This window comes from Adiantum capillus-veneris, chromosome 5 (genome assembly GCF_014529385.1).
Source record: "Adiantum capillus-veneris isolate H3 chromosome 5, ASM1452938v2, whole genome shotgun sequence".
Lineage (NCBI taxonomy): Eukaryota > Viridiplantae > Streptophyta > Polypodiopsida > Polypodiales > Pteridaceae > Adiantum > Adiantum capillus-veneris.
The window spans coordinates 120371744-120383271 of record NC_140935.1 but is presented as its reverse complement, the minus strand read 5'-3'; the positions used below and the strand labels follow the sequence as shown (position 1 = coordinate 120383271).

The following is an 11528-nucleotide window of genomic DNA, read 5'->3' as shown; positions in this document are numbered from 1 at the left end:
CTCTTAGCCGCAAATAGCACATATCCAAACTTAGAGTAAAGCCCAATGATGGGATAATTTTGTGACTCTTTTTTTTGCTATGTATTGACTCTTGCGAATGATTTGGATTATTTTGGTTTTAAAAACCTTAAATTTTTCTTGTTTAGAATACTAGTCTTGGTGTCAAATGATTCGGGTGTATCCTTGTTTTGTGTACAAGTGTGTGTGTGTGTGTGTGTGTGTGTGTGTGTGTGTGTGTGTGTGAGAGAGAGAGAGAGAGAGAGAGAGAGAGAGAGAGAGAGAGAGAGAGAGAGAGAGAGAGAGAGTCCTTTATTGCTCAAAGGATCACAATCTTTGATCTAGATGTTGGGGGGGGGGAGGATAAACTAAGGGCTTGACATATTTGTGTGTGTGTGTGTGTGTGTGTGTGAGAGAGAGAGAGAGAGAGAGAGAGAGAGAGAGAGAGAGAGGGGCAGGGGTGCATGTGCGTTCAAATTGGTGGCAACTCCTGAGAATTGGAGGTTTTTCTTCGGCTTGTGCTAAGACTCTCACCTGTGCATCTTGCAAGGATAATTAGTGACCGTTTTCTTTGTATGACTAGAGGAGGATAAACTAAGGGCTTGACATATTTGTGTGTGTGTGTGTGTGTGTGTGTGTGTGTGTGTGTGAGAGAGAGAGAGAGAGAGAGAGAGAGAGAGAGAGAGAGGCAGGGGTGCATGTGCGTGCAAATTGGTGGCAACTCCTGAGAATTGGAGGTTTTTCTTCGGCTTGTGCTAAGACTCTCACCTGTGCATCTTGCAAGGATAATTAGTGACCATTTTCTTTGTATGACTAGAGCTTGTTCATGGATCCAAAGTTGGAGCAATTTTGCAACCCTATTTATATAGTTTATAACAGCTTGTGAGAGGCGATGGACATCATGGCAGAACAATCGGCCACTTTTCCATTGGATATATAGGTGTTGCAAGGATTGATGTAGGGCTCGAGGAAACGGGGGAGGAACGCCACACCTCCTAGCTCTCACGTCTCTATTTTGATGTTTGCCCGATACTAATGGAAGCAATTAGTGAGCGTATGAAGGCCCTCTTGCATAACAAGGGGATGGTTGATGGGTTCTTATTACCGTGGGCATCATTTCTGGGTGATGCCAAGATTTGGTAGGCCAAAACACTCTAGACCACCAATAAAAACGTGCCAACTCTGAAATTCTAAAACGAAATAAAAATTGTTAAAAAATAATTGATATTGTTATTGTAACTTTTCCTCACGTGCATTGCGCGTTGCTTTCACCATTGCTCCTGCTCCGCTGCCATTGTCCCCTCGATCAAAGTCCTGAGTACCGACTCTCATCATCTGCAGCAGACACCGTCATAGCTAGGGTTTCGGCCTTTGCACCGGTCGTGCCTTATCGCTCTCTCATTGCAATGCAATTTCACTAGCTCTTCCTTTCACCTACGATGTCAGACATCATGATCGCCTGCCAGCGCTAGGGTTTTACGATGGAGCGTTGGAGATCTTTTTTCGCTCAAGCAGAGGCAGATCTATGGACAATCATCCATCAGGCCATCTTGCTAGCCGCCGCAGATTTTCCAGCAGAATTCAAGCACAGGCGCTGTGAAATTGCTGAAGCCCTCTTTGCAAGGCGACCATGTCCGTCCCCCCGCACTCGTAGTGTGGATGCTACAGTGATCAGTGGGTCGGTGATAACAAACTCAACAGGTGATGGAGAGAAGAAAGTCCCGTATGAGGCTTGTTGGAAAGAGGACAACGATCTTAGGAACTTCGATGCTTCTCAAGGAGAGGTTAAGGTTGCAGATACACTGTTCTATGGAACTATGACCAAACCCTCTGCTGCTGAGAGGCATTCTCGAAGCAATGACAAGGTTATTGAGCTAGATACATGTCTGCGCAGTTCCAAGGATATTCCTGAAGCTGCTCGTGGCCTTGCCATGGATAGTATTGTCCTGCAGAATGTCAGCATGATCAAAGATCAGATCATGGGTTCAGCTAATCAGGTTGGTGGTCCTGCAATTACGTAGGACTCCTTTCTCAGTTTGGCTCCCAGCTTTGGTGTTTTTCATGACTGTTGAGATGATATTTAAGGTCTATGTTTCTTGGCTAGATGTATGCTTCTTTTCTATGACTCATCACGGTGTGTATTTGATTCATTGCATTTTTTTGGTTACTTTGCTCGTTGCCTTGTGTGAATCATTTGCAACTATTCAACACAGGTGTTTTGTGAATGCAGTCTGAAGATGGGCTTTTGAGATCTCTACATGCGTTGGAGCATTTAGACATTACTGTAGATACCTTGAAGGTAAGGTATCAGCGTGATTGAATCTGTGGGCTGGACTGCTGATGTTTTCTGTAGGCAATTTTGCAGAAAGCTTTTCTGTGGTCTTTTAGTTTGCCGAAGCCTTGTCTTTTTAGTTGTCTCTATTCATCTCTATTTGCTACCTCATTAACTTTTAGAGATAGTGTTATTGAAAAACTGTATCTGGCAAACTTGATTGGATATGCCACTGTAACAGGCAACTGAAATCGGACGTGAAATCAATAAGTTTCGCAAACATCCATCAGGGCCAGTACGAAATTTGGTGAAACAACTTGTGAGGTGATTTTTTACATAATGACTTGCTGTGTTGGCTCAAACTTCTTTGAGATCTAATTGCTTTGTAGTTCTTAATGTTGAATATATCAGGAGCTGGAAAGGCATGGTTGATGAATGGGTAAAAAATGCTGAGATTTCACAGCCTTTGAGTGGTACACCTGTTTTCTGTTACTGTGATTGGACTGCTTGTTGTTAGTTCTTTTGATGCAGTCATACTTAGAGTAGAGGCTGTTTAGTGTGCAGAAAAATTCAAACTCTTAAATTAGTCTGAAGTTCTTATTGCATGATGCAGCAAGTGGGGATATTGCCAATAGGGAGGTCTCAGCAGTAAGACATGCGAACGTGCAAAGTGAAGCTTCAGCACAGAGGTCCTGCCAATTGTCAAAGGTAGCTGTGGATTTTATATATATGCAGCAGATGATTTTACATGAACTATCTGACGTGTCACTCTCTGATCGTGGGTGCTTCCGTGCAGCAGTCTTCCAACAAGGCAACTGTGTGCTGTGCAAGTACGTTTCGTTGTGGTTGATTTGAAATGTTGTGGATTTATTTCAATATGTCTCAAAAGCCCTGCTTGATCATGTAGGTACAGTAAGAGTCCCTTTACACACTGGGCATGCTGTTGAAGAAATGGGCAGTAGCAGAGTTGAATCTGATGAGCTATATAGACCTGGATTAATGGAGAGGAAGGTGAACTCGTGTGGGCAGCAGGTTCAATTTAGTAGGTGTATAGCTACACAAAGCAGCAATGGCAGTTTAGGTCCTGGAAGACCTTCAAATAGCACTCTGGAAACAGAGAAAGTCTTTAGGAATGGGTCTCTAGCTTATGAACATGTAAAAAAGGCAGAAGAGGAGTCCGGAACTTATGTACAGGTGAGGAACCGAGTCTAGCATATTCTCTGTGTGCTTTGTCAGTTTTAACCTGTCTTGACATTGAATTTTTACATGTGAGTTATTCTGCTATGCAGAATCTCTCCACTCTTGATTATAAAACATGTGGGGCCATCAAAAGGCAGATTGCGATAGAAGATCAACATGCTGTGCGTGGTGGGTGCATTTGCTTATTGATTAAGATGTCCTTTTTTGACCATTTTTCTTCTTCGTTGGCAGTGCTGATGATTAAGCTTCTATCTGTGATCCCAGCAAAGAAATATCGGGATATGCAACCATCAAGTAGTCCAGAATTGTCTAAGACTGGTTTCCTGAGTGCAAGGTTACCAGCTAGTGCCAAGCCTCAGAGAAGATGAAGGTTATGTTTTGTTAATTGTAAGATTTGTGAAAAGGGGTTTAGAGTAGTTAATGCAGTTTGCTGCCTAGCAGTCTTCAGCAATTTTGTAAAGATATGCCATCCGCGGGAGCCAATATTTCCCGGTCGTATGTATATAGATAGCTGATATCGCCATTGCGCCGCCGCTGCAGATTTTTCTGTAAAAATGCCTGCTTCACTTGCCAGTATACTGGGATTTGGTATATTTGTCTGGCTGCAGGAACATTGCGATCAGGTCATTTCTGCAATGTAGACATGGCTATTCTCATGTGTGACATCCTTTCTATTAATGAGCATTTATGTGACAATTGTGGACAGCAGATTATGAATGAACTGCGTTGAAATCCATCCTTGACTTAAATTTCCTCTTGTACATTTGGGACTCGGTCACATAGATTGATCCCACTGTTTCTAAGAAGGCATTATGCTATGAAGTGCAGGTGGGTAGTAGCGACTCCTTATCATACATCTTCACTTCACATTTTGGCCCTCCTTAGCAAGATACAGTTATAGAAGTTGGAAGTAGCAAAAAGAGAAGCAATGCCATTTCCCTCTTGAATAACAGGTCTTGAGTTCCAACTCCTCGTTGGCTAGATCTTTACGGTCTCTTGGGATAGTTTCCTACGACGTTAAAATTCTCTTCTTCTTCTTCCCCTCCCCCCCGCCCTTCCCCCAATGAGTTTCATCCCACCAAGCAGCTATGTCATCTCCACCCCCACCCCCCCCCCCCCCCCCCTAAACACACACACACCCCAAAAAAAGAAAAGAAAAAATCAATAAGAACCCATTAAGGCCAAACCAAAAAAGGGGAGTTTAATCCCCACATCTGAACATGAAGTGTACATGTTGTACCTTGGGACACACATTGGTGACTAGTACGTGTGGTTTCATATTAATTAGTATTTTCTATGTGCCTATTTTCATACCAATGTGAAGTGTAAGTGCATCTACTGGCTACACGACGTTGAAATCAAATCTAAAGTAAAATGTGAAACTCTCTTCATTATGCCAATGGGAATCCAAAGTCTTTTATATGACCCATCTCTTTCCTTTAGTTATCATCAATCACAAGTGAGATCTTTAGAGAAAAAATTTATGCCGAAATGGAATAAGAATCTTGGTTATTGGTGATTAGCTCCTTTGAATTTGCATCCATATGAAAGTCTACCATGGCTAAGTGAGGCAATCACCATAGAGAGTAGACCTCTAAACAATAGAGGTAGAAGCAAGTTAGTACCTTGGAAAGAGGAAACCTATAAGATAAGTACACTCCACATAACAAAACTACAATAGAAATGGAAGAGCTCTTTGTAGTGGGCCAAAGACGAGCAAGAGCATGCTGATGGTGGGAAACTAATCACGTTTTACTCTCCTTGAAACAATCAAGTTTTGCGTCAATCAATGCATTAGTTAGTTGTTGAAGGGGAGACATCACATATAAAATGCCATTGAATGCCAGTAAAGACATGTTGTCAATGCACAAATGCCACATTAGAAATCATCCATCACATTGGTTGCCTCAAGGATCTTCACTCTTAAAAAATATGTGCACAAGTTTCTTGAGAAGGGGGAGAAACCTTGAGGAGGAGAGAAATCCAATGCTTCACTCTTGAAAAACACTCACTACAATAGAAATGAGAGATCTTTTTAATCGGCATGCTAACAAAGACGAGCAAGGACATGGTGATAGTGGGAGACTAATCTTATTTCGTGCTTGTCAAGGGTGAGCCTCAATCAAGTTTTGCTTCAAACAACCATTAATAAGCTATCAAATGGGGTACTTCATGTATAAAATGCCATAGCATTTTGTGGAGGTGTTATTAAAGACATGCAAGTCAATGCATAGAAGTCTCACGTATGGTTACCTAAAAGGCTTCACTCCAAAAAAACAAGCGCACAAGCTTTTGGAGAAGGGAGACAAGTCTTAAGGAGGAGAGAAATCCAATGCATGTTTTGAAGGCAAGGATTGTAAAAATAATATCCTACAAAGAAGGAATGAACAACATAAGTACACCACATGACAAAACTACAATAGAAATGGAAGAGGTATTTGTAGTGGATGCTAACAAAGACAAGCAAGAGCAATGTGATAGTAGGAAACTAATCATGTTTTACACTCCTCAAAGGGTGGACCTGAATCAAGTTCTACTCCGAAAGATGTGCTCCAATGGTTTTGTGGAGGTGCTATTAAAGACATGGAAGCATATGTCAATGCATAGAAGCTACATAACATATTCGAAATCATTTGTTATAGTATGGCTGCCTTAAAGATCTTCACTTTAAAAAATTATGCATCAACACAAGTTTCTTGAGAAGGGAGACAAGACTTAAGGAGAAGAGAATTCAATGTGTTCTTTAAAGGCAACAATAGAAACAATAGTAAAAGGAAGGAGAAGGGAGTTTACAAGGTAATTACAAGCACTGTGTGTGTGTGTGTGTGTGTGTGTGTGTGTGAATTTGAGAGATCCAAGATAGATCATAAACGTATAAGATGTTGGGAAATTGCTCACCCTATTGCACATACCCTAAAAAGGGAGCCAAAATGGGAAACTATCTATGTTAGCAACTTTGGCCACAAGGAGCTCCAATATGTGATGCTTGGAACAATCTTCATGATTAGGATGACTTCATATTCTTTGATCTTGGATCTTCTCATAACTTCATCTCACAAGATATGGCTATCAAGTTGGATATCCAATCCACTAGGATGTGGCCTTTGGAGGATGTGAACATGGAAATTGAGGGACAAGAAGCTCTAGGTACCATGATTGGAAAGCTTCGAGCCCATGTATGCTAATCAAGAGAACTTCTATATCTCTCACTTGAAGCATGGAGATGTTTTGTTGATATCTCCTTGATTTATAGGCCTGTGAATAAACTTACAATTTCTTGATAGAGTTATTAATTTTCTCATAGGGATAAAGAGATAGCCCTTCGTGCTAATAGCAAGGGTATCATAGTTTGGGTCGTATCTCAAGAAGCTTTTCATAAATCAATAAGAAATCAAATTTTGCATATATGAATTATCTTGAAGAGTGTACAACCAACAAAAAGCTATCCTCTCCTCATAATACTAATCTTAAGAGATATTTTCATTACAAGCATTTCTTGATGAGCATGCTTCCTTGTTTATTGAGTACATTTGAGGGGTACTCTCTCCTTCTCAAGGATGACCATAGAATTGAGGTTTTTTGTGGATGATCTCCCCCTAACAAACCATCTTGTTGTGTGTCTTATGCACAACAAGGAGAGATTATGACACAAATCAATGATTTGTTGGAGGAGGGTGTGTTAGGACCAACGTCGATCCCCTTTCTTTTATGTTCTCCCACTTTTAGTGCAAAAAAATAATGATGGTTTATACACCAAATGTGTCTAGACCGTCCTGCACTAAAAAAATCACTGTTAAGAAAAAGTTTTCAGTTCCAAGGATTGAGGACTTGTTCGATAAACTACAAGGCTCATCTTGATTCAGGAGGATTGATCTTCAAAGTAATTATCACAAAATTTGAAAAGTGCAAAAAAATATTCTCAAACTATATCTAGATTTATATGAATATATGCCTTTCAGACTCACCCTAATGCATTGCTACATTTATCAAGATGATTGAACTTTTGCAAGCATGGAACTTACACATGAATACATTTACTGCAAAACCCTTAATGAACACAAAGCTCAGTTAAGGGAGATTTCTAAAGGCACATTATGTCTAAAGATGGTATAAGGAAGGATATGCAATAGCTTAAAGTGAGAAAGGAGTGGCCTATCCCAAAGAATCTCCATGAGTTTTAGAAATGAATAATTGGATATTTGAATATTATATATGGTTGTGTTTCATGGTACATTGATATGATAGGATTTCATGATGAGTTGTTATGGTGTTGATGTATAGCAGATCAACGAGTTAGTGGATGGGTGTCCTCGGATAAGCAATGGATTCAAGTCTAGATTGTGCAATCACATCTTCTATGTAGATGGTGTGCATCTATTATTATCTTTCTATTGATTAATGCAATTATAATCCCGTTCTCAATAAAGTCTATCATAGTTTCTATTTTTATCCAAAGTGGAATGTATCATAGACTTCGTTGACAACAAGATTATAATTTCCGATTGAAATTTTTTGATTGTAAGCTTGCTACCATCTAATTGGCAAGCTTGTATCAATGAAGAAATAATCTCCCAATGTTAGATGTTGATGGGTATTACTTCCTCCATGTCCTGCTTGATTGTCGTAGGATTGTGTGAAAATATCTTGATGCTTTGGTAGCATAGATTGTAGCTAAAAAGTTAGAATGATGTACATAGACTTGTTTCACAATAGCCCACCTACCCTTCCCCAATTGGGGGGCTTGTAAGTGGAATATCACCCTTTCTAGTAGAAGATGTAATATTGGAGGGCTAAAACTTGATCAAGGGCTATTGCCTATGACATGGAAGGAAATACTTCTTCTAGAAGTATGGAATTGTGGTAGTGGAAGCTGGCTTCCCTCCTGAATTTTTACTAGGCTTTGACTACTCAATCGTCCTTTGTCGCTTGTTGGGGCTTTCTAGCCTCTTTTTACCCTTCAACTCTCTGTTAGCTATTGAACAAGTTGGATTCATTCATGTACAGTAGTACCATATGCAATGGACCATATCAGCCTATGCAAATTTCTAGCATACTGGACTTTCCTTCCGTAGAGAGTGGAAGTGGAATATCACCCTTTCCTTGGGCTTGTAAGTGGAATATCACCCTTTCTAGTAGAAGATGCAATATTGGAGGGCTAAAACTTGATCAAGGGCTATTGCCTATGACATGGAAGGAAATACTTCTTCTAGAAGTATGGAATTGTGGTAGTGGAAGCTGGCTTCCCTCCTGAATTTTTACTAGGCTTTGACTACTCAATCGTCCTTTGTCGCTTGTTGGGGCTTTCTAGCCTCTTTTTACCCTTCAACTCTCTATTAGCTATTGAACAAGTTGGATTCATTCATGTACACTAGTACCAAATGCAATGGACCATATCAGCCTATGCAAATTTCTAGCATACTGGACTTTCCTTCGGTAGAGAGTGATGTGAAAGTCATGACTAACCAAAACCAAGTCATGAGTCTTTTTTTGGACTTGTTGGAACCTACGAAGGATTAATCAAAGTACCATTTATAATTGAATGAGAATAAGAACACATGACAAGAGAAGAAAACTTGATTATTGAACTAGAACTAAGAGAGTACAAAGGGGTTTTATTTGTAGCCATGAAGTAAGCTGATGCATATGTAGTATAAAGTGTAGTACAACTCATTAGAGTCCAAATGCATGTGAGGAAGCATCCCTAGGAAGAGGGATCAGCTCCAGATTCTAGCAGCTAATTTGGAAGTTAATACTTGCATCACATCACCATCTCATGTCATGTAGTTTCATTTCATGGAATCTCATATCATGTGAATGTCCTAAGGATGGATTCATATGCTAAAATGCTCCCTTTGGGGTTTAAGACATGACAAATTTAGATACAACTCATGGGTGTCAAAATGGCTCATAGGTTGCCATGTCAAAGATGGCTCATATTGTATGTCCCAAATAAATGAATCATAGGTGCTTAAAATGCTCATAATCATAATTCCATAATGACTGATAAAAACCTCCCCTCAAACTTATGATCACAACCAAGACCAAGAACTCCCATGCTATTTCCAAAGCGATATAAAAATAAGAGGTAGAGGTAATCTTATGTGATCTACAAAATGTTTGAGTTGGAGACAAACTGTGTTCTCCCTCAATCTTATTCTTCTTTCCCTTATGCAACATTTGCTTTAGTCTTCATCTTCTTATTGTTGTTGATGGTCTTCTTCTTTGGTTGGTCCTTGTTGAAACATCTAATTGGTGCATGACATTTTTTCCCATTGTGAGTACACTTGTTGTTCTTGTTGCAATCCTTTGAAACACATTCAAGAAATACAATAGGTGTGGCACTTGGCCTTTGACATCGAAATGTAGAATCCTCCCCTTAAATTGAGTTGTGATTCTGTCTTATGCTTCCTCTCTTTCTCTTGTAAAGAGTTGATTTCACTCTTTAGTGTAGGTTCCTTTTCCTTTAGAATGGTGACTATGTGGTCATATTGGCTTAGTACATCTCCTTATAGAAATGAAACATTATCATGTTGGGTATGCGGCCTTTGGTCTATGCATCAACATCTGGTGTGCATTTTCTCTAGTCTGGTCACTAGCTTGTATAGCACTTATCATATGACTTCCATGTGAGGTGTACTATTATCCAAATCACTTTCTAAACGTCATGGGTTTACCCACCGTTCTAGGGCCTTGCTATTTCTACTTAAGTAGTCTATCTTTTACAAAGTACTAGAATGAGTTTATGATCAATAATCTAGTTCATTTCTTTTTGATACGTCTTGTGTATTGCGCCATTGGTCATTTCTATGATCACTTAAAAATTCTTCTTCAATTAATCCACCATAGGATTATCATATCATTCTCTTGAACATCACAATTGATATACATATATTTGTAACAATGCCCTTTAGTTTCATGATTAAACTAACAACGCCCTCTCCATCTTCCATGGTTAATTTATAATTTTTTTTTCTTCAATATTGCTTTGCTTGATGCAAGGTACCTACCTTCTTACCCACGAAAAGTTAGTATTTTTTAATTACAAATGGATCAATAATATTTCAAAATTAGACAAAGTATGATAGTTTATGAATCTTAAGCATTGCTTCATAAAATTTTCTTTTGCTCTAAAAATAGACAAATCTAAACCCTTAAAACCTAAATTGAAGCTTTAATGGAACCTTAGACTTTTGCAAATCTTTTGAAAACTGTAAGCTTTAAAAAGATTCAACTCTATTGGCTAGAATGGATAAGATATCACATGGGATGCACATGAAGTCACACAGGGGCAATGTGGCACTCATATCAAACACGGAAGCGGCTGCTACAAGCCGTGGAAGCCTTGGAACTTGATCAAGAGGGTAGTGCAGAAGCAATAGGTGGACCTCACTAGGCTAAAATAGCACCATAGGGTGAGTTATGATGTTACTACGGGCTAGATCCTATAGCAGGTTTTAGCTTCTAGCAGGCCTCTTGCTTTTGGCAAAACTTATAAAAAGACCTAGAGACCTCACTCACACACTTGAGGTGTATACTTATCTCAAGAGAAGAGGGCATCCACAAACCACTTTGAGATCAATAATGTAAGTGTATTTACAAGTGTTATTATGCCAAATTTTCCTAGGAAATTGTATGCAACTATGTTAAGTCCCTCTTTAGGTTAGAATCTCTATTGAGTACAAACCTTAATTCCTAAACAAGAATGATTATGCTAATCATGTTTAGTTTATTATGCACGAATAAGCTTAATTAAATAATTAGGTATGATAATTATGCTCTTAATATGCATAATGCATCATTAAAATTTCAATACATGCTTCCATTTAAGAAAATTATTGACAAGTTTAATTTTGACTAGCAAAAATAACTAAACTATAGCCTAATTAGAAATAGTAAAGTTAAAATTGTACTCTTTAGTGCATGATTAAGAGATATGCATCATCAATTTTTAGCCACACAAATAATTTTTGGGATATGACCATAGAAAGAATTCCAAAGGCCATTGGTAAAGTTATGCTACCCGATTTCACTCTTTATGTAATTTTCTAGTTAATTTTAG

General features: G+C 39.0%; 1 protein-coding gene across 5 annotated transcripts; it reads left to right on the top strand.

Annotated features, from left to right (window-relative positions):
• The first annotated feature begins 1257 nt into the window (after nucleotides 1-1257).
• On the top strand, nucleotides 1258-4174 carry LOC147458003 (putative mediator of RNA polymerase II transcription subunit 26b). 5 transcript variants are annotated; one of them, XM_086512755.1, is made up of 9 exons: nucleotides 1260-1994; nucleotides 2228-2296; nucleotides 2511-2593; nucleotides 2681-2742; nucleotides 2883-2977; nucleotides 3066-3099; nucleotides 3177-3463; nucleotides 3559-3637; nucleotides 3734-4174. In XM_086512755.1, the coding sequence occupies exons 1-9, from the start codon at nucleotides 1479-1481 to the stop codon at nucleotides 3835-3837; spliced, it is 1329 nt and encodes a 442-aa protein (XP_086368881.1). In that variant the 5' UTR covers nucleotides 1260-1478; the 3' UTR covers nucleotides 3838-4174. The 5 variants fall into 5 exon arrangements, with proteins under 5 accessions (XP_086368879.1, XP_086368880.1, XP_086368877.1 ...); XM_086512753.1 differs by having other exon boundaries at nucleotides 1258-1994; nucleotides 3183-3463; nucleotides 3559-4174; XM_086512754.1 differs by having other exon boundaries at nucleotides 1259-1994; nucleotides 3069-3099; nucleotides 3183-3463; nucleotides 3559-4174.
• Nucleotides 4175-11528: the final 7354 nt, after the last annotated feature.